General features: G+C 42.6%; 1 protein-coding gene across 1 annotated transcript in view; it reads left to right on the top strand.

Annotated features, from left to right (window-relative positions):
- Positions 1-1,960: 1,960 nt before the first annotated feature.
- The window catches only part of Ndrg3 (NDRG family member 3), a 69,314-nt gene continuing 51,503 nt past the window's right edge, over positions 1,961-19,771 (top strand). Inside the window, exons 1-2 of the mRNA XM_042694477.1 lie at positions 1,961-2,042; positions 19,546-19,647. Of these exons, the coding sequence (XP_042550411.1) occupies positions 19,591-19,647 (57 nt within the window). The 5' untranslated portion in view covers positions 1,961-2,042; positions 19,546-19,590. The remainder of the gene's footprint in view (positions 2,043-19,545; positions 19,648-19,771) is intronic.

Below are 19,771 nucleotides of genomic sequence, written 5' to 3'. Positions count from 1 at the left end.
GCCTCATACATGGTAGATTGGTTCTCTACCACTAAGCTACTGCTCAACCCCTGAACTTGATTTGGAAAAAGTCACTATTTGCTCAGTGGGTAACAGAAGCAAGCAAGATGTAGATATGAAGAGCAGTTAAGCTTCTACTGAAGTTGAGGTGAGAAGTGATAGCTTGTGCTAAGTGTTAAGTGGATGAATGCGATGTGTTACTCATGGTGTCCGGAACATAATCGATATGTAACCTGTCTCTTAAAAACCCAATCCTAAAACAAACAAAAAACGAATCTTGTCACTTCCTGTGACAGAAGTCATTTAATCTCTTGTCTGTAAGGTTGGAAGAATGGTAGAATCTATAACTCTGGGATACCATAAAGATTAAACAATATAGGTTTAGAACAGCGGGGAAGCTAATAAATCAATTTGTGATATCAAATGGAGAATTCAACTACACTATCAGATATACGGATGGAGAACTGGGTAGTAAAGTGTGGGGCTAGAGATACAGTATGAGAGTAATGTTTAGTTTGAAGACTTTAGAATGGATTATTGTCCACAGTAGAACAAGAGGGGAAGTTTGAATCTCAAAGCCAACATTTAAGAATCAGGAGCCATGTTGATGACCTACTGTTTCAGATGCAGAGTGGTATCACACAGAGTGTAGAGCTTAGAGAGAGTCTCTTATTCTGAGTGTTTTTTTAAATTTGATTATTGCTAATATAAAGTTGATGTTCAAAGGGAGCTACATAAGTCAGATGAAGAGTACATTTCTTTTTGAACATTGTCACCCCTTCCCTTGCTTTCTCCCAGATTTCCCTCCCATACCTACCCACAAGTTGTATAGTTCATGTTCAACAGTGTCTAGTGAGTATCACTGCTTTTTGTTCACCTCTGTCCCTCCATTTCTGTGCTTTTCTGAGTTTCTTTATAAAATGGGGATAAACCACCTCTACCCAAAGGTGATTCAACCTTTTTTGTTTGAATTTGATGAGGATAGGAAGTGTATTCAGTGACTTCGACAGCTAAACAGAATGGAATATTAAAAAATAATATCTATTGAGTCTAAGTATCAATTAGCTCTTTAAAAACCTAGATTCTGTTTTTTGTCACTCTAGATGAGGAACTCAGGTATAGAGAGCTTAATTCAATGACGTGTGGATAGTAATGGAGGGTGAACATGAATCAATTTGACATTCAGTAAATATTAACAAATAAACATAATCCATACAAGAAAGCGCCATACCCAAATTTGGTTCAGAAATTGTGCTCAATGAGTAACATTATCTCTGCCTTTTGAGATGCTTGGTTGTATTTATTTCATTTGCCTAAAATAATAACCTTTAGTCAATGATACTCAGTGTAAATAAAAAGTAATATGCGCTAAGGGGATGAGGTTATGTCCTGTACATTTTGATATTAAATTGTTGAGTCATTAAACTTAATAGGTGAAGTCATTGTGGAAAAATCCACCTCTTGTTATACTCAAGCAAGCAAGCAGTATGGCTGCCAGTTGTAATAGAGCCGATACAAAAGACTTGGAGATGGGAGCCCTCAATCCCGTAATTCCATCCCAAATCACTGTTCGTTCCTCAAAATGTGCCGGAGTCCCTCCCACGTGCCGAGCACTGGGTGGGCGCCACGTGACCTTGCGTGTGGCCTGCGGTCCTCTGAAAGCGGGCACACCGGGTAAGATTCGTAGGGGCTTCCTAAGGATGTGACTCAGAGGAAGAGGTGGAGGCTGTGCGGACTGAGCACTGAAGTCGCCGGGCTCCCGACAATTCTAGGTCTGGGAGGAAACCCTGCAGCAAGAAAAACTACATCCAAGATGGCGCAGCCGGCTCCTCCTATACTGTCCGCCATTTTTTCGGTAGTTCCTCAGGCGGGTGGATGCGGTGCGCGTGCGTGAAGCTCGCGCGTCTGCAGTGCGCAGACGCGGACGCTCAGTCTCTCTCGCCGCGTCCCCCCCCCCCCCCCCCACCTTCCCTCCCGCCCCTCTAGCCGCTGCCTCAGCTGCTGCCGCTGCCACCGAGCTGACCACCGGCTTCGCACCTCAGGTGAGTAAGAGCCTGGGTCTCGCCACGGGGGGCGCGCAGCGCGGGGTGGCTCTCGGGGGCGTCTCCTCCCGGATCTCCTGGCCTGGCTGTGGTGCGGCGGGGCCTGGGGTCCGCTATGCCAGCCTCCTCCCGGGCTCGGTACCGTGTGTCCGCCTGCCGAAGCCGAGTCAGCCTCCCTCGGCCGCTCGCGGCCCGGCAGCGGCGCGGCGGAGCCTCGCTCCGGACTCCGGCGCCCTGGTGCACGGGCCGCCCGCAGGCCTCACCGCGTTCCCGCTCCCGGAGCGCGGCAGTGCTCGGGTTGGGCTTCCCCAGCCGCCCTGGCTGCCCTCGGCGGAGGGGGCTTGGAAGAGGGGCCGCAGCGCGCCGGAGCTCGCGCCGCCCCGGAGCCCACACGCACCCTCTGTCGGGGAAGAGCTTCGTAGACCCGGTTTAGAGTGGAGGAAACCGAGGCGTAGAGAGGTGAAACGCCAAGCCCAAGGTCATGGGGCTGACAAGTGCCACGGCCAGCAACTGGAACTCAGGGGCTTGGGCTCTGAGGATAGTGCCAGTTAGAATTTGCTCTCCTATCTTTAAATTTTTTGTTGTTGTTGTTGTTTTTAATGCACTTACTGTCTCTGGAGTTGCTCTTCATTGTTGTTAAGTGGGCTGCGAACAGACTAGCTTCGTGTCAGAGTCCAGTTGAGGGGCCACTGTGAGACCATAGCGGTATGAATAAGAGCTGCCTGCCTATCATCCAGCACTTGTGTGCCAGAAATCTTGTTAAGCATTTTATTAAGATCATCGCACTTCTTAATCCAATGCTTCCTCCTTGGTCTTCAGAGCTTCCCTCCTTATCATAGGTAGGCTAGAGGACTGGAGAGGGAAGCCTTGCCTGCCTGCATCCACATTTCCCTCCCAAGCTGTCCCCAGAGGGTTATTATTAGTCTTCTTTCCTAGTTGTTGCCTGGAGAGCAGGACCAGGCTGGCTGGACTTGGAGGTGACAGAGCAGATTTAGCCATCTTTCACCTCATTTGGGGACTTGCTGGCTCTGCTCCAGTTCTAGTCTTGAACGTTTCAGTGTTTAAGTAAAAAGAGAAAGGGCCGTAACCCAGTGGTGCTAAATCTAAGAAGCCTCTTTTGATTTGGAGTCCCAAAGGAACAGCTCTAAAAAATATGTGTGTTTTGCCAAGGAACTAACTAGCTCAAACTGCCTTTTTACCCTTTGCAAATACTCCTCTGCACTTAAAAGGCCCACTAAATTTCATCCTCTGCGAAGCCTTCCCTGTTTGCTTTTCCCAATTAGAATAAAACATATCACAGGGTAGAGGTCTCTGTCTTACCTAACATAGTCTTTTGGGTTCAGGGACCATCTTTGCAATCCCAAATGCCTGGCTATTAGTAGACTCAGTGAATTTCCACTGCTTCTTTCATTACTAAGGGCAATATTCTTGCTGCCTTTCTTTTTCATCCTCTCACCTTCCCATTTCTCTTTGCCTCAGTCCCTTTAGACTTAATATCTGATCAAACCACCATTCAGTTCAAAGACCAGTCTACCCTGTTGTTTATGAAAAGTTACATTTAAGTATCTTGCTCAAGAGGTTAATTCATCCCCAGCATTGGAGATGGTATATGCTGCTAAAGCCTACAGGGCATGTTGCAGTAGGGAGGGCTGAGGAATACAATTTTATAGTCTATCCTTAAGTGCTTATGACATACTCTTTATTTTTTTTTATTTTTTTTTCCTATGTGGGGAAACTAGCCATGGTGATAGCAGAGTTATTCTAGTTTTTACTGTATACCAGTAAATATTCAATGAATATTCAAAAGGAGGCAGTAGATATGGGCAATTTCTCTATATAAATGAAGCTTCTTAAACAGTTTTTCCAAATAATATTCTGCAGATATATGGAACTGATATGTGTGAGTGTGGAGGAAGATTCACAGTTGAATAAAGCATGTTTCCTGTTGAAACAGTTTAATTTAGAAACACCATAACTATAATTCAAGTCTAAAAATTTCCCTGTTAGATTATAAACAAAGCAACATGAGACTATAATGGAATAAAATATTCCAACATGGAACCTTTCATAAAGTCATATTTTATTCAAGTTGAAAACAAGCATTGAGTCTAACCCTATCACTTTTGTAGACATCATACTGGGAAGTGAACTCATCCAAGGTCATAGAACTAGGACTACAGCTTGAAGTTGCAGACTTTTTTTTTTTTTTTTTTATTATAAAGCTACTATACAGAGGGTTACAGTTACATGAGTGAGGTTATGAGTACACTTCCTCTTGAACATTGTTACCCCCCTCCATTGTTTTCCCCCTACCATCCCCTCCCTCCCTCCCTTCCCCAAGGTTCTTTTTTTTTTTTTTTTTTTGATTGTGATTAAATGATTACATAATTTCAAAGTCACAAGTTCATTCTAACTTCCCTGGAGCAAATTGTCTACCACAGTCTGTAATATATAACAGTGTTCACATGTTATATACCATATTTGTGATCAGCAGCATGAGGATATTTAGTAGTGGTTCAACCAGATGAGCGGGAGTTCTTTGTTTCTTAAGTCCTGTTAGTTTTGTCGTATCACCTAACCTTTTGGATTTAGCATCCACTTATGAGGGAGACCATGTACCGTTTGTCTCTTCGTTCTTGGCTTACCTCGCTCAACATGATTCCTTCTAGCTCCATCCATTTCCCTGCAAATGCCATTATTTTGTCATTTCTAATGGCTGCATAATATTCCATTGTGTATAGATACCACAATTTTTGGATCCATTCATCTGTGGTGGGGCACCTAGGTTGTTTCCATATCCTAGCTATTGCGAACAGTGCTGCAATAAACATGGAGGTGCACGTGTCCTTGTATATTGGTTCCTGTTGTTCAGGGTAGATGCCTAGAAGTGGTATGACTGGGTCGTAAGGGAGGTCAATCTTTAGCTTTCTAAGGACCCTCCAGACTGCTTTCCAAAGTGGTTGTATAAGTGTACATTCCCACCAGCAGTGTAATAGGGTTCCTCTTTCTCCACATCCCCTCCAGCATTTGTCGTTGGCTGATTTGTGGATGTGGGACATTCTGACTGGGGTAAGGTGGTATCTCAGGGTTGTCTTTATTTGCATTTCCTTCACCACCAGGGATGATGAACATTTCCTCATGTGTTTCTTTGCCATTTTTATTTCTTCATTTGAGAAGTCCCTCTTTAGTTCCCTTGCCCATTTAGTAATTGGTTTGTTAGGTTTGGGAGGGATTAGTTTCTTGAGTTCCCTGTATATACAGGATGTTAACCCCTTGTCTGATATATTGCTGGTAAATATTTTTTCCCAATTAGTTGGTTGTCTTTCTAGCTTAGTTGCGATAGATTTAGCTGTGCAGAAGCTTTTTATTTTAAGGTAGTCCCATTTGTCGAGTCTCTCTCCAACTTGTTGTGACCCTGGGACTCTGTTCAGGAAGTTCCTTCCTGTGCCTATTAGTTCAAGTGTCTCTCCTACTCTGTCCTGCAGTAGTTTCAGAGATTCAGGTTTAATGTTAAGGTCTTTAATCCATTTTGAGTTGATGTTGGTGCATGGTGATAGGCTGGGGTCCACTTTTAGTTTTCTGCATGTGGCTGCCCAGTTTTCCCAGCACCAGCGGTTGAAGAGGCTGTGTTTCTTCCATTGTATGTCTTTGGCTCCTTTGTCGAATATCAGCTGGCTGTAGGCCTGTGGATTTATATCTGGATCTTCTATTCTGTTCCATTGGTCTTCGGGTCTGTTTTTGTGCCAGTACCATGCTGTCTTTGTGATTATAGCTCTGTAGTAGAGTTTGAAGTTCGGCATGGATAGCCCTCCCATATTGTCTTTATCCCCTAGAATTGTTTTGGCTATTCTAGGTCTTTTGTTGTTCCATATAAATTTTTGGACTGTTTTCTGTATTTCAGTGATGTACGTCATTGGGATTTTAATAGGAATTGCATTGAATTTGTAAGTTGCAGACTTTTTATCCATTAATGATTTGTCAGGGTTGGGTGTGTAACTCAGTAGGAGAAGGCATGAGTAGCATGCTTAAGGTTTGATCACTAGCACTGTAAAATGAATAAATAAAGTTTACCAGTTTTTCTTCTCTTTTTTTTTTTTGGTGAATTCATCTTTAAAGACATTAACCAGCAACCCTATTAAAATTCTACTTATGTTCTTAGATCAGAGGTGAGGGAAAATAAAAATATATATAATTTATGTGGTCAGGGAGCTTATTTGTTGAGGAAGATTAAAGAACTATCTGCTAATGTATATTGTAAATTGTTAAGTTGTATGGTAGAGAGCTTAGATTTGTCATGGGAGTTGGGGGAAATGGCTCAAACGGAGTTTATAGAATGGGTTGTGGTAGTAAGACCATTTTGGAGAAGGGTTTAGGACCTTCAAGGTTTGACAGACTGATAGGGTCAAAGTCAAAAGGATGAGGAAAACATTTTGAAGCAGGGGTGATAAAAATGAGACAAGATAATAGTGTCTGCCATGTTTAGGGATGGTAAGAATTGGCTTGGCTAGTAGAGTGGCAGCTCTCAACCTTTACTGTGCATCAGTCACTCAGACAAGTGTATTAGCACCTGTACTGCTGAGCCTACCTCTGGAGTTTATGATTCAGGAAGTCTTGAGTGGGGCCTGAGAATTTGAAGTTCTAAGAGTATCCTAAATGATGATGATGCTACTAGTCCAAATGGCATACTTTGAGAAACACTAGATTAGAAGGTTGAAAAGCTACAATCAGAAATTATCAAAGAACTTGTTCCAAAAGGTAGGTGGGGTGTGTGTGTGTGTGTGTGTGTGTTGTACACTAGCAGGGGACAGTTCTGGAAAAGTACATAGCAAACAATAGTAGACACATAAGGAAATGGGATTTAGAGGATAGGGAAATTAGTTTTACCTTATATTTTCCTATGCTATTTTTGCATTGTGCATATATTGGTTTTGTATTCAAATGGAAAGAAAACGAGTCATTTTTGAAGATACATACTGGTGGATTAAAAAAAAGCTTTCTAAAGTTAGTCATGCAACAAACATTTTTAGTATCTACTCTATGCCAGATGCTGCTAGCTTCTGGAAATATGAAGCCTTTGCTAAAGCTTTAAATTTGGCAATCTAGATCAGTAGATAATAGCTCTAGTTTCTACCGTTTGAGCTTCCTAAGATCTAGGAGCAGGGCCTAGCTCTGCTTGGCTGATAATAGGCACTTGGTAAATAATCATCAAATCCAGGCAGGAAGTAAGAACAATTAAGAAGAAAAGGCCATGGGCTGGAAAGGTGGCTCAGTGGTAGAGTGCCTGCCTTATATGCATGAGGCCCTGGGTTGGATTCCTCAACACCACATAAACAGAAAAAACTGGTCCTGTGTCTCAAGTGGTAGAGCACTAACTTTGAGCTGAATAGCTGAGGGACAGCATCCAGGCCCAGAGTTCAAGTCCTATGACCAACAAAAAAAAAGAAGAAGAGACCAAATGTGAGATTCTGGGGGAACAAATTTGACAGTTCTGGAGAGGTAAGATGAAGAGGTATGTTAAGGAGTCTGGAATCCAAAGATTAACAATATTTTGAGTTTGGTGCAGAAAAAAGATGTCATATGTTCTGAAGCTTGTACCATTCCCCCCCCCCCCCCACAAATAGCACACAAAAGTTTACCTAAGCTGAGTACATTTACCAAGTTTAAATATATCCTCCCCTCCCCTTCCTTCTCTCTCTCTCCTCTCTCTCTCCCTCTTTTTTTCCCTTCTTCCCTCCCTCCTTACCTGTCTTTTTTTGTGTGTGCATATTTGCTGGTACTAGGATTGAACTCAGGGGTTTTATTTTTTTTGTACCTGTCCTGGGGCTTGAATTCAAAAGCCTGGGCACTGTCTTGAGCTTTTTTGGTCAAGGCTAGTGTTCTACCACTTGAACTACAACTCCACTTCTAGCTTTTTTGGTGGGTAATTGGAGATAAGAGTTTCAACCTGGGGGCTGGGAAGGTGGCTCAGTGGTAGAGCACTTGCTTTGCATGCATGAGGCCCTGGGTTCGATTCCTCAGCACCACATAAGCAAAAAGAAAAAAGCTGGAAGTGGCGCTGTGGCTCAAGTGGTAGAGTGCTAGCCTTGAGCTGAAGAGCTGAGGGACAGCGCCCAGGCCCAGAGTTCAGGCCCCACGACCGGACCCCAAAAAAAAAAAAAAAAAAAAAGTTTCAACCTGGACACTGGTGGCTCACTCTTGTAATCCTATCTACTCAGGAGCTGAGATCTGATGATCACAGTTCAAAGCCAGCCCAGGCAGGAAAGTATGTGAGACCTTATCTCCAGTTAATCACCAGAAAACCAGAAGTGGCATTGTGACTCTGGTAGCTGAAGAGCTCAAAGACAACTCCAGGGCCCACAGTTCAAACCCTATGACAGACCAAAAAAAAAAAAGTTTCATAGCCTTTCCTGCCTAAGACTGGCTTCAAACTGTGATCCTCAGATCTCAGGCTTCTAAATAGAGTTACAGGTGTGAGCCACCAGTACTAGGCAGAAGGAGGATCTGTGTGTGTGTGTTTTGCTATTGCTCTCATTTGTTTCTGTGAAATTAACTGGTAAATGGAAGATGTTTTAAATGCTGTACAAAAATGGGTGATCTTGTGCTAGGGGAATAATTCAATGATAGGGTTTATGCTCAGTACATCCAAGGCTCTGGGTCTGATCCCTACCACAATACCACACCCATACACACACACACACACACACACAAACACTCACTCTACTGTCTTTTAATCTCTTTAGTGAGGGGGTAGTGCCTCAAGTCACTGATGTTTCCTGACTGATTTATCAGTCCTAAGTAAATAATCGTTTTTAATATCTAAAAGGGTACACTTAGAAGGAAATACAGTGATCCCTCACCTATCATGAGAGTTACATTCCAGAGACCCCTGTGATAGGTTAAAATCCACAAAGTAAAGCATTAGTCATCCCTTGTTATATTGCGGTTCACTTATTGCTGCTTTATAGATTTTCACCTATCACAGGGGTCTCTGGAATGTAACTTCTGCAATAGATATGGGATCACTGTTTATGAATTTAAAAAAAAATGCAATACAGTGAAGCCACAATAAGTGAACCTGATATAGCAAGGGATAACTGTAAACCTTCTTTGTATATTGAGTTGAATTTCTTGTTATCACTAATTATAATACCATGCAGGCTATGTTGTACACCTGTATGATATGGAACCTGAGTTTTCCCTGGATATGAGGAGAATGTGTAATATGGAGCTGTTTTCTCCCCCCCCCCCTCCCTTTTTTTTTTTTTTTTTTTTGTGGGTCATAGGGCTTGAACTCTGGGCTTGGGTGCTGTCCCTGCGCTCTTCAGCTCAAGGCGAGCACTCTACTGCTTGAGTCACAGCACCACTTCTGGTTTCCTAGTGGTTTATTCGAGGTAAGAGTCTCACAGGGGTGCCAGTGGCTCATACCTGTAATCCTAGCTACTCAGGAGGCTGAGATCTGAGGATCGTGGTTCAAAGCCAGCCTAGGCAGGAAAATCCATGAGACTCTTATCTCCAATAAACCACTCAGAAAACCGAAAGTGGCACTCGCCTTGAGCTGAAGAGCTGGGGGTAGCACCCAGGCCCAGAGTTCAAGCCCCATGACTGACCAAAAACAAAAAAAAACAGTCTCATGGCCTAGCTAGGATTACAGGCGTGAGCCACCAGTGCCCTAGCTAGGATTACAGGCGTGAGCCACCAGTGCCCGGCTCTCCCCCACTTTTTGGGTGGAGGTGTGATTTTCTATCTTCCCCAGAGATTTAATGTAGTCAGTGATTAATTTCCTAATTAGAAGGGTGGTTCCCTCAGCATTTGACTAATCCCTGCACCACTTAGAAATGCCATGACTATCATCTGTGTTTATCAATTGATCGATAATAAATTGTAGAGCTGGAGGCATGGCTTATCGGTAGAGTGCCCACCTAAGAGGCCATGAGTTCACAGTTCAGTACCACCCCTCCCCTAATGACCAAATTCCTGATTCAGCCATTCTTTCTATTTTGTTATTTATTAAGGTCTATAATGATTTATTTAGGCCCAAGTTCTAGGATTTGAACTCAGGGCCTGGGCACTGTCACTTGAGCCACAGCTCCACTTGTGGCTTTTTGGCGGTTAACTGTTAAGAGTCTCATGGACTTTCTTGCCCAAGATAGCTTCAAGCCATGAGTGACTCTCAGGTGTCAGCCTTATAAGTAGGTAAAATTATAGCATGCCACAGGAACCTGGCGTAGTGTCTTTTCAAAGAATATGCTGTTCCAAGTTTTGAGGTAGTATCTATCACTTTGGGGGGGAAGATGTTAATGTAATAACCTATGAACTCATGCATCCATTAAGTCAGGGTAAATACAGTCATAAATACAGTATAAACTTGCTTCACATTTCTCATTATAACTTTAATATCTTGTCAGTGTATCCTATAATTCATAATTGGTTGGTCAGTTTTCCAGAAATAAAATACACTTTCAAAATGGTTTATTAGAGATGAAACTTTTTGTTGTTACAGGGCTTCTACATGGTTAAGAGTTGAATGAGGCTAGTAGTTATAACTCAGTGGTAAAGTCCTTGCCTAGAATGCTTGAAGCTCTGTTTTTAATCCTAGCACCAAAAGAAAAAAGCAAGAAAAAATTGAATGCTTTTAAAAATTGTGAAATCTCAAAAGGGGTCTCAAACTCTATTGTATACAGACTGAAGAAAAAAACATTGTGAGATCTAAGCTTCAAAGCCATTGTACATTAAATGGTTAACATTTGAGAGAGCAAAAAGAGATCAGGTTGTTGTCTCTTTACTCCTGCAATCAGAAAGCTCCGAGGACAGGATCCCTCCTGTTATTCTTCACCTTTGAAAGACATTGCTTCTTTTAAGTCATTGTATAAGTGTACTGGAAAGTAAAATGAAACAATAAATGGATAAAGTGCTTATCATGGTAACTGACATAGTGTAAGTACACTCAATAAATTTGATTAGTAGGGATATTAAGTACTGTGTTTTAGGGTTCTTGTTTGTCCTTGAGTTATTCATACTATAGTAAGGAACAAATTGTATTCAGGGGTTGTAACCAGTGGAAATCTGGAGTCTGTCCAGGGCTAGGACCTTGCCAGCAGTGGCTTTCCTTAGTGCCCCAAACTGCATTCTACAGGAGTACAGGGCAGAAAGTTGAGATCCTGCAGCTAGAGTGACTTTAGTATGATTCCTGTGGTAGAGAGCTTCATTCTGCTGTTTGTATTTCTGGAATTAGCAGAAAGGCCCTTGATGGTTGGGATTGGGATAAATAGGGGAGTGACATTGATCAAGATGCACTGTACTCATAAACTGACATGCTGAATTTAAACTCCTTTGAAAATTGTAAATAGCTTTTTTTTTAAGGCCCCTTGAAGCTGGGTATGGGTGGCTCATGCCTGTAATCCTCTTAGCTACTCAGGAGGCTGAGATCTGAGGATTATGGTTCAAAGCCAGCTCTGGCAGGAAAGTCCCTGTGAGACTCTCCATCTTCAGTTAACCACCCAAAAACTGGAAGTGGCTCTATGGCTCAAGTGGTAGAGCATTAGCATTGAGCTGAAGAGCACCCAGGGATAGCACCCAGGCCTAGAGCTCAAGCCCCCACGGCTGACAGAAGAAGGAGAAAGGCCCCTTGATGAGACCTTTGTTCTAGTGGTTATCTTTTTTTTTTTGTCGGTCGTGGGGCTTGAACTCTGGGCCTGGGCGCTGTCCCTCAGCTCTTCAGCTCAAGGCGAGCACTCTACCACTTGAGCTACAGCACCACTTCCGGTTTTCTGGTGGTTTATTGGAGATAGGAGTCTCACGGTCTTTCCTGCCCGGGCTGGCTTTGAACCGCGATCCTCAGATCTCAGCCTCCTGAGTAGCTAGGATTACAGGCGTGAGCCACCAGCGCCCGGCTTTCTAGTGGTTATCTTGAAGGAACTCTGGAATGAATAAAATTAATATGAAGGGTAGACTCAGGTTTCCAATTTGGCAGTCTCTGCAAATCTCCCATAGTAAATGCTACCAGACCTCAAGGGTGACACGACAGGATGTGGGCATGTTGTATATTGCAAGGGTTTACCCTATTAGAATGAGGATCTATAAGCATTTCTCAGCAGCTGTCTTTGACTGCTCCCCCAATTTTTGCCTATGTATGTAGGTGGTAGCATCGCTGAGAGTATTTCTTCAGGTACCCAGGTTTTCTTTTCTGTAGTGAAAATCTCAATGAGCATTATTTTAAAACGGTTTCTTCCATGGAGGTAGGTGGTTTGTTTATCTGGTTGGCTGGTGAGTCTCCTGAGATCTTTGCTTTCCTAAGGCCCCAGGAGGCAGCAATGAAACCAACATCCATTACCCTAAACACTTGAAGGGATGCTTAAATCAGCAGTTTTATGATTAAGGTTAATTCAAGTTTTAACTGACCAAACTTAAGAGCCAAGTCATCAGATAATTGTTCTCATAGATGAAGATAGATGAAAGTATGGAATCTAGCCTGGTATTCTAGGAGGCAAGATGCTAGTCTTAGCCTTGCATTCCACTGGTATGTGAATTTAGGAAAATCACTTAAATTTTTTCTGTCTCATTCCTCATCTGAGGATTATGGTGATACTATAGACCAATGGTCCTTAGTGTTACTAGAGTCCATTTTTTATATATTTTCCATGACAGGAAGAATCTGTGCATCTCCTTTGAGTAGCTATTTACTGAAGAGTCTTTCATTCTGTATCATTAGACTTCATTTAACTTTTTATGGTGCTGGGTCTTGAACCCAAGGCCTCATGTATGCTAAACAAGAACTCTACCACTGAGTTTACTCCCAGCCGTGGATCAGTAGACTTTAAACTGTGCTCTGTAGAGACTTGGTAGTTTTGCCACCACTTCACTAAATCCTCCATACTTTTTCCTGTTGTCCATTTCAGAGATTTAGTACAAAACTTAAAAGTCACTGGTCTTTAAAGGCCTTTCGAATTCTGACCCTCTGTGTCAAAGAACAATGGTGTCTTGTTTAGGAACTTTTTTTTTTTCCTGGCACTTCAGTTCAGAGATGTCAGTTTCTTTATTTCTTGAAGGGGACTAGGTTGTCAATTGGTTTTTCAGCATGGAAAATGGGACTTCATTTTTCCTGGGTATTAATTGCCTTTGACTTTCACTGTCAAGTTAATAGGATTTTCCTTAGTCTTCAAGCTCATTCTTCCTTTTAGCATTTGACAGTCTTTCCCCTATACTGTGCAAATCTTTTCCCTCAGCTTTTTTGACATGGGTTTCCTTGAAAGACATGTTCCTTCAGTGTCTGTATTCACTTGTTCTTTGTCTCCTTACTGGTTCTGCTGTCCTTCCCATCTCTTTTTGGTATTTGTTATTCAGAAGAGCCCAGGGCTTGCAGTGAATCCTCGGATGTCTGGTTTGGTGATGACCTACAGATTTCCGTCAGTTAGTCGCACTTCTATCTGTGCTCAAGTCTTTCTTCAATTTTTGGCTCAAATTGACCTTTTTTTTTTTTTTTTGGTCATGGGGCTTGAACTCAGACTTGGACACTGTCCCTGAGCATTTGTGCTCAAGGCTAGCACTCTGCCACTTAGAGCCACAGTACCAGTTTTCTGTAATTGGAGATAAGAGTCTCACAGGCTTTCCTGCCCTGGCTGGCTTTGAACTGAGATCTTTAGATCTCAGCTTCCTGAGTAGCTAGAATTCCAGGTATGAGCCAGCAGAGCCCAACGCTTGCTGTCTTTTTAAAATCCCACCATCTTGCTCTTTTTTCTTTTCTCTTTTTGTTATGGGACTTGAACTCTGGGCTTGGGAGCTGTCCCTCAGCTCTTCAGCTCAAGGCAAGCTCTATACCACTTGAGCCACAGTGCCACTTTCGGTTTTCTGGTGGTTAATTGAAGATAAGAGTCTCAGGGACTTTCCTGCCTGGGCTTGCTTTGAACCATGATCCTCAGCCTCCTGAATACCAGTGCCCGGCTTTCTTTTCTTTTCTTCTTTTTTTTTAATAGAGAGGGGCTGAACTGGAGTTTTGAATTCTAGGTCTCAAATGGCATGTGCTATATCACTTGAGCCATGACCCCAACCCTTTTTTGCATGTTATTTTATTTTATTTTATTTTGTGCCAGTACTGGGGTTTGAACTCAGGGCCTCATTTCTCATTTGGCTTTTATATTCAAAGCGGGCACTCTACCAAACCTCCAACCAGCTTTTTTTTTTTTCCTGATTAATTGGAAATAGAGTCTCGAGTATATTTCTGTTTGGGCTGGCTTCAAACTTTAACCCACAGGTTTCCTCTGGCTCCTGAGTAGCTAGGATTATAGGTGGGAGCCACCAGTTTTTTCTTGAGCTTTTGCCTGGAACTGATCTCAAACTGTGATCCTCCTATTTATGGTCTCCCATATAGATGGGATTACAGTCCCAGATCATCACACCTGGCTTGTTAGTTGAAATGAGATCTTGCTACTTTGTTTTTCCTTTTTCTTTTTTTCCTTGGTTGGCCTTAAATCATGATCCTCTTGATTTCTGTCTCCCACGTAGAATTCTGTTTTCTTTTTGGAAGAAAGTAGGATGAAAACTGATAGTCATTCTCTATTCTATCTCTGTCAAAGATAATTGTTATTCAGGCATGGTGGTACAGCACTATGTAGCTTGAGCTACACAGCAGGCCCTGTCTCAAATCAAACCAAGAAACAAAAAGATGATTGCTAATGATCAAACTTTTCAGATCATTTCAGATGATCTCCACTCCTTTAGTGAAAGGATCCATCACATCCATCCCAGGGGACCACAAAGGAGGCAGGCAGGCACAGGAGAAAGATTGTCATTAGAGAGGGAGCTCACATGGCACCCTTCACTACCTAGGTAGCAGCAGGGTCTAGGGGTAGGAAGTGAGGTAGATGGGAGCTCAGGTGGGTCTGGGTAGAGAGAGGGAGGAGCCAGCTGTCTTGCAGGAACTGCAGGGCTGGGAGGAGCTCAGGTCTGTGTGGAGCTGAAGACCAAAGGTGGGCATAATGCTTACACTTAGTGATAAGATTATTTGTAGACTGTTACCACTCAAAGCTGATAAGAGCTCCAGAAGATTGTACATTAATGTTTGCAGAACACTGCTTCAACAAGCAAGAATTATCTCTTGCTTCCTTAACTGGTTATCAAGGAACAGCTGGATTTCATTTCCGTTTTCTCTAAGCATTCCTTGTTCACCTTGCCCCTAGCTAACTGCGGAAAGAGTGAGCGTTCTTACCCTGCTGCGGTGCTGACTCAAAGCTCCATTTCCAAGGGCTGACTCATTGTTGGTATGTCTAGGATGCCTTCGCCTCAGGGGTGCAGTAGTGTGGGTGGAGAGGAAGGAACTTGCCCAGGTTATCTTAACCAGCAGGTGGAGCCTAGCATAGACACAAGGCACAGCAGGGAAAGCAGAAGTTTTCAGGTTCTTGCTTTATCTCCTACGAGTAGAATTTTTAGAAAGCTTAACTTCTCTGATCGAGTTCCTCATTTATAAAATAAAAAATAAAGATACCTTACTGAGAAGATTGTTGTAAGCACCCCATAAGGTGCTTATGGGGATTCCTGGCACAGTTAGTGCCCACCGTTTTCCTTTGTCTCTGTTTAAGGATGGCTGAGTTTTATTGTCAGCCCTCCCTCTTCCCCTTGAGACTAAGACAGAGGTAAACATTTTGTCTATTGTTGTTTACAAAGTCCTAACTAGCCTTTTGAAAATACTAATAACCCTTTGTGCCAGGATGAAAGCTGGCATTGATACCATTTGTGCAGATGCTAGAACTGCAGGCTGCAGAGCCCCAGGAGGGAAGCCGTCTGTGCAGTTGAAGGATCATACAATCCTAGTTTTCATTGGCAAAGGTGCAAGATGGTGAGAGCTAAAGGAAAGAAAAATATGTCTCCTAAAGAAGGCACTCCTAATATGTGGAAGGGGAATGTACACTATCTTGCTGCTGATTCTTAAGGAGCAGCATGCTCTCCTACCCAGCATTCCACTGAACCCAGCTCATAGGGACAGCCTTCTTACTTGATTTGTGTCTGTATTTAAGTGCTTGCTGGCACATTTTTTTCTTCATGTTTAGAAGCAGAGAGTATTGTCACTTTGGACCTCACGACACTTTAGGCTTTTTCTGACCCTGAGGCTCCTTGGCAGGCCTACCTACGATAAGATTTGTCCTGCTTTTTAGGGAATAAAGATGGTGGGTTGGAAAAGCAATTTCTAGAAATAGACTAACATGACGGTCTTTAGTTTTAAGAGAGAATTTTGCTGTGGAGCCCAGGCAGGCCTTGAATTCACCATTCACTTGTCTCTGCATTCTGAGTACTAGTAAAATGTCTGTCTTTTGAAGGAAGAACTATGAATAAAATAAAATAAATTTTCACTACTATTATTGTTAAACTTTCTAAATGAGCATGTATTGCTTTTATAATGGGAAAACCTTTTGAGATTGACACCTTAAAAACTGACAACTAATAAAGTCTAAATGAAAAGTAGCCACAGCTTGAAATGTGGTTAATAAGCACAAAATAAGTAAATACCAGTTTTGTCTTTTTCTATTTTTCTTTAGTGCTGGGGTTTGACCCAAGGGCCTTGTGCACCTAGACAAGCACACTACCACTGAGCTATCCCCTCTCACTTTTGAATTTTGATCTTTTTCTGGGCTGGTGATATAAAATCTATATCTTAACATGCTGTGCTGAGGTAGCAAGCCACAGCTTCTAGGCAGCAATGTGATAATGAGGGTCAGTAATTGATATTCCACATTGATTGAACTGCTAAGCTATGATGTTTGCTAGGTAGGTGGGTTAAATGTGTTTTGACTTAAAAGATTCTCAGCTTACACTGGGTTTTTAGAACATAACCTTCTTTCAGTAGGATGTCTTTTGAATCTTTTCTTAATTTCTACCAATTGGAAGTAATTGCTTCTCCTTTAAATTCTATTATTTTATTGGATCACTGTCATCTTGTCACCAGGGTTTTCGGCAGCTTCCCATTTTCCACACAAAATCAGAGGTCCCTGAGATTTGTACTTGAAAAACATTTCAAGGTGTCACAAAAAGGAGTCTTGGGGCTGGGAAGGTGGCTCAATGGTAGAGTGCTTGTCTAGCATGCATGAAGCCCTGGGTTCAATTCCTCAGTACCACTTACACAGAAAAAAACAGAACTGGGGCTGTGGTTCAGGTGGTAGAGTGCTATCCTTGAGCAAAAGAAGCTCAGGGAGAGTGCCCAGGCCCTGTATTCAAGCCTCAGGACTAGCACAAAAAAAAAAAAAAAAAAGGAGTCTTACAAGGTGAAAGTTTTATCAGGATTTATTTTAGCATAACAGGTTAAAATAGAGCCAAAGAGAAACATTTCCTGCTCCCCATGTAGGAAATAGGAATTAAAGACTCAAAATGGCAGCTGTTACCTCCTTGTAACTTAGCATTTAAATAGTAGAGGGGAGCTTGTTAACTGCCCTGTCAGTTGCTTTCTGGTTTCAACTTATAGTCCAGGAGGACAAAGAAATTTCAGAATAAAAATTCTCTTACTGGAAAAAAAAAAAATTTTGTCTCCTCACCTCTTCTGCCACAATTTCTCTCTCCTTAACCCTTTGACTGGGGTTTTGAACTCAGGGCTTTGTGCTTGCTAAGCATATGCTCTGCTGCTTGAGCCACATCTCCAGTCATATTTGCTCTGGTTATTTTTCCTTTTTTGAGATAGTCTTGCTCTTTGGACTGCAGTCCTCCTTATTTATGCTTGTCATCATAACTGGGATAACTGATGTGAACTACCACATCTACCTTTTTCTGTTGCTATCAGGTCTTATGAATTTTTGCCCCTCCTGGCATGATACTGTAGTCCTTAGTCCTGATCTTAGCCTCCTGAAGTAGCTAAGATTATAAGCATAAGTGCCTGCACCTGGCCTATCCTACCCACTCCTAGAAGGTAGATAATTTTTTTTTTGGGGGGGGGGGAGGACAGGTCCGGTCGTGGGGCCTGAACTCTGGGCGCTGTCCCTCAGCTCTTCAGCTCAAGGCTAGCACTCTACCACTTGAGCCACAGCCCCACTTCCAGCTTTTTTCTTTTTGCTTATGTGGTGCTGAGGAATCGAACCCAGGGCCACATGCATGCAAGGCAAGTGCTCTACCACTGAGCCACCTTCCCAGCCCAGATAATTTTTTTTTTCTTTTAATATTAATACCAGAGCTTGAACTCTGGTTTCCTTTTTCAGGGCTGCCTCTTTAGCACTTGAGCCACTTTTCCAGCCCAGCATTTTGCTGGTTGATTGTAGATGGAATCTAGTCTCAGTTTTCAGCCTAGGCTGGCTGTGTGTGTGTGTGTGTGTGTGTGTGTGTGTGTGTGTGTGTGTGTGTGTGTGTGTGTGTGTGTGTGTGTGTGTGTGTGTGTGTGTGTGTGTGTGTGTGTGTGTGTGTGTGTGTGTGTGTGTGTGTGTGTGTGTGTGTCTCCATGCATCTGTCCTGGTGTGGTTTTCAGCCTAGGCTTGGCTGTGTGTGTCTGTGTGTGTGTGTCTGTGTGTCTCCATGCATCTGTCCTGGTGTGTGTGTGTGTGTCCATGCATCTGTCCTTGTGTGTGTGTCCATGCATCTGTCCTGGGGCTTAAACTCAGGGCATGGGCACTGTCCCTAACCTTTTTTGCTCAAGGCTAGTATTCTGCCACTTGAGCTATATAGTTCTGCTACTTGCTTTTTGGTGGTTAATTGGAGATAAGAGTCTCATGGATAGACTTTCCTGCCCTGGCTGGCTTTGAACCACCATCCTCAGATTTCAGCCTCCCATGTAGCTGGGCATGAATCAACAACACCTGGCCTTAGGCTGCCTACTAACTGTGATCTCCTAGGTCTCCACCTAGTAGGAATAGCTAAGATTTCTATAATAAATAGCTAGAATTTTAGGCATTAGCCAAAGATGCCTGGCTCTCTCACTACCAACATCACCCCTCCTCTTCCTCCTTTTACTCCTTTTTCTTCCCTTTTCTCATCCTCTTCCTCCTCCTCTTCGGCTTTCCCCTCCTTTTTGCAAATACTGGGGTTTGAACATAGGGCCTGGATCTCTTGAGTATCCTCACAATTTGCTAATTATCTTCCTCCAGATACAGTTCAAGACTGTAGTGCCATGAAGCAGAAACTATAATGCCTTTGGTAATATAGCTTCAGAAGTCACATACTATTGCATCTACTGTACTGTTAGTTATACAGATCATCCTTTGGGTGGGAGATTGTACATGAGTGTGAATATCCGAAGTCAGGGATCACTGGACTCATAGGAGGCTATCTTGGAGACTGGCTGCCATACTCTTCAGTGCTTCGAGTCTCTAATGAAAGGTGTTCATTCTCTTTTTCATTGTCATTACTAAATGAGAGTGTTATCCTACATTAACCTTCTAATTTTGACCCTCTTTAATCCATCCTTTAAATGGTTGCTGCTAGAAATATAGCTCTGAGTATATGGTTCCCTTATTTAGCCATTCAAACACTGGATGAGTATAGTGTGACTAGTATTTTTCCAGTTCTAGCTTAAGCATTTTTCTTCTCTTTTCTGTTTCAGAGTTACTGATTGAGTTTTGAGACTCCTATACTCTCATCTGCCCTCATGGATGAACTTCAGGACGTTCAACTCACAGAAATCAAACCACTTCTAAATGATAAGGTAAACACCACTTTTTTTTTCACAAGAATGTAAGCAAGTGTTTATACTGTCATTAGTTCATTTTCTATATTATCAGAATAGTAATGAACTCAGAACATTTAGCTTTACTTCCAATGGAGGGAAT

This window comes from Dipodomys spectabilis, unplaced genomic scaffold (genome assembly GCF_019054845.1).
Source record: "Dipodomys spectabilis isolate Male_0828 unplaced genomic scaffold, ASM1905484v1 ptg000175l, whole genome shotgun sequence".
Lineage (NCBI taxonomy): Eukaryota > Metazoa > Chordata > Mammalia > Rodentia > Heteromyidae > Dipodomys > Dipodomys spectabilis.
The sequence above is the reverse complement of the archived record's forward strand: the minus strand, read 5'-3'. Positions and strand labels throughout refer to the sequence as shown.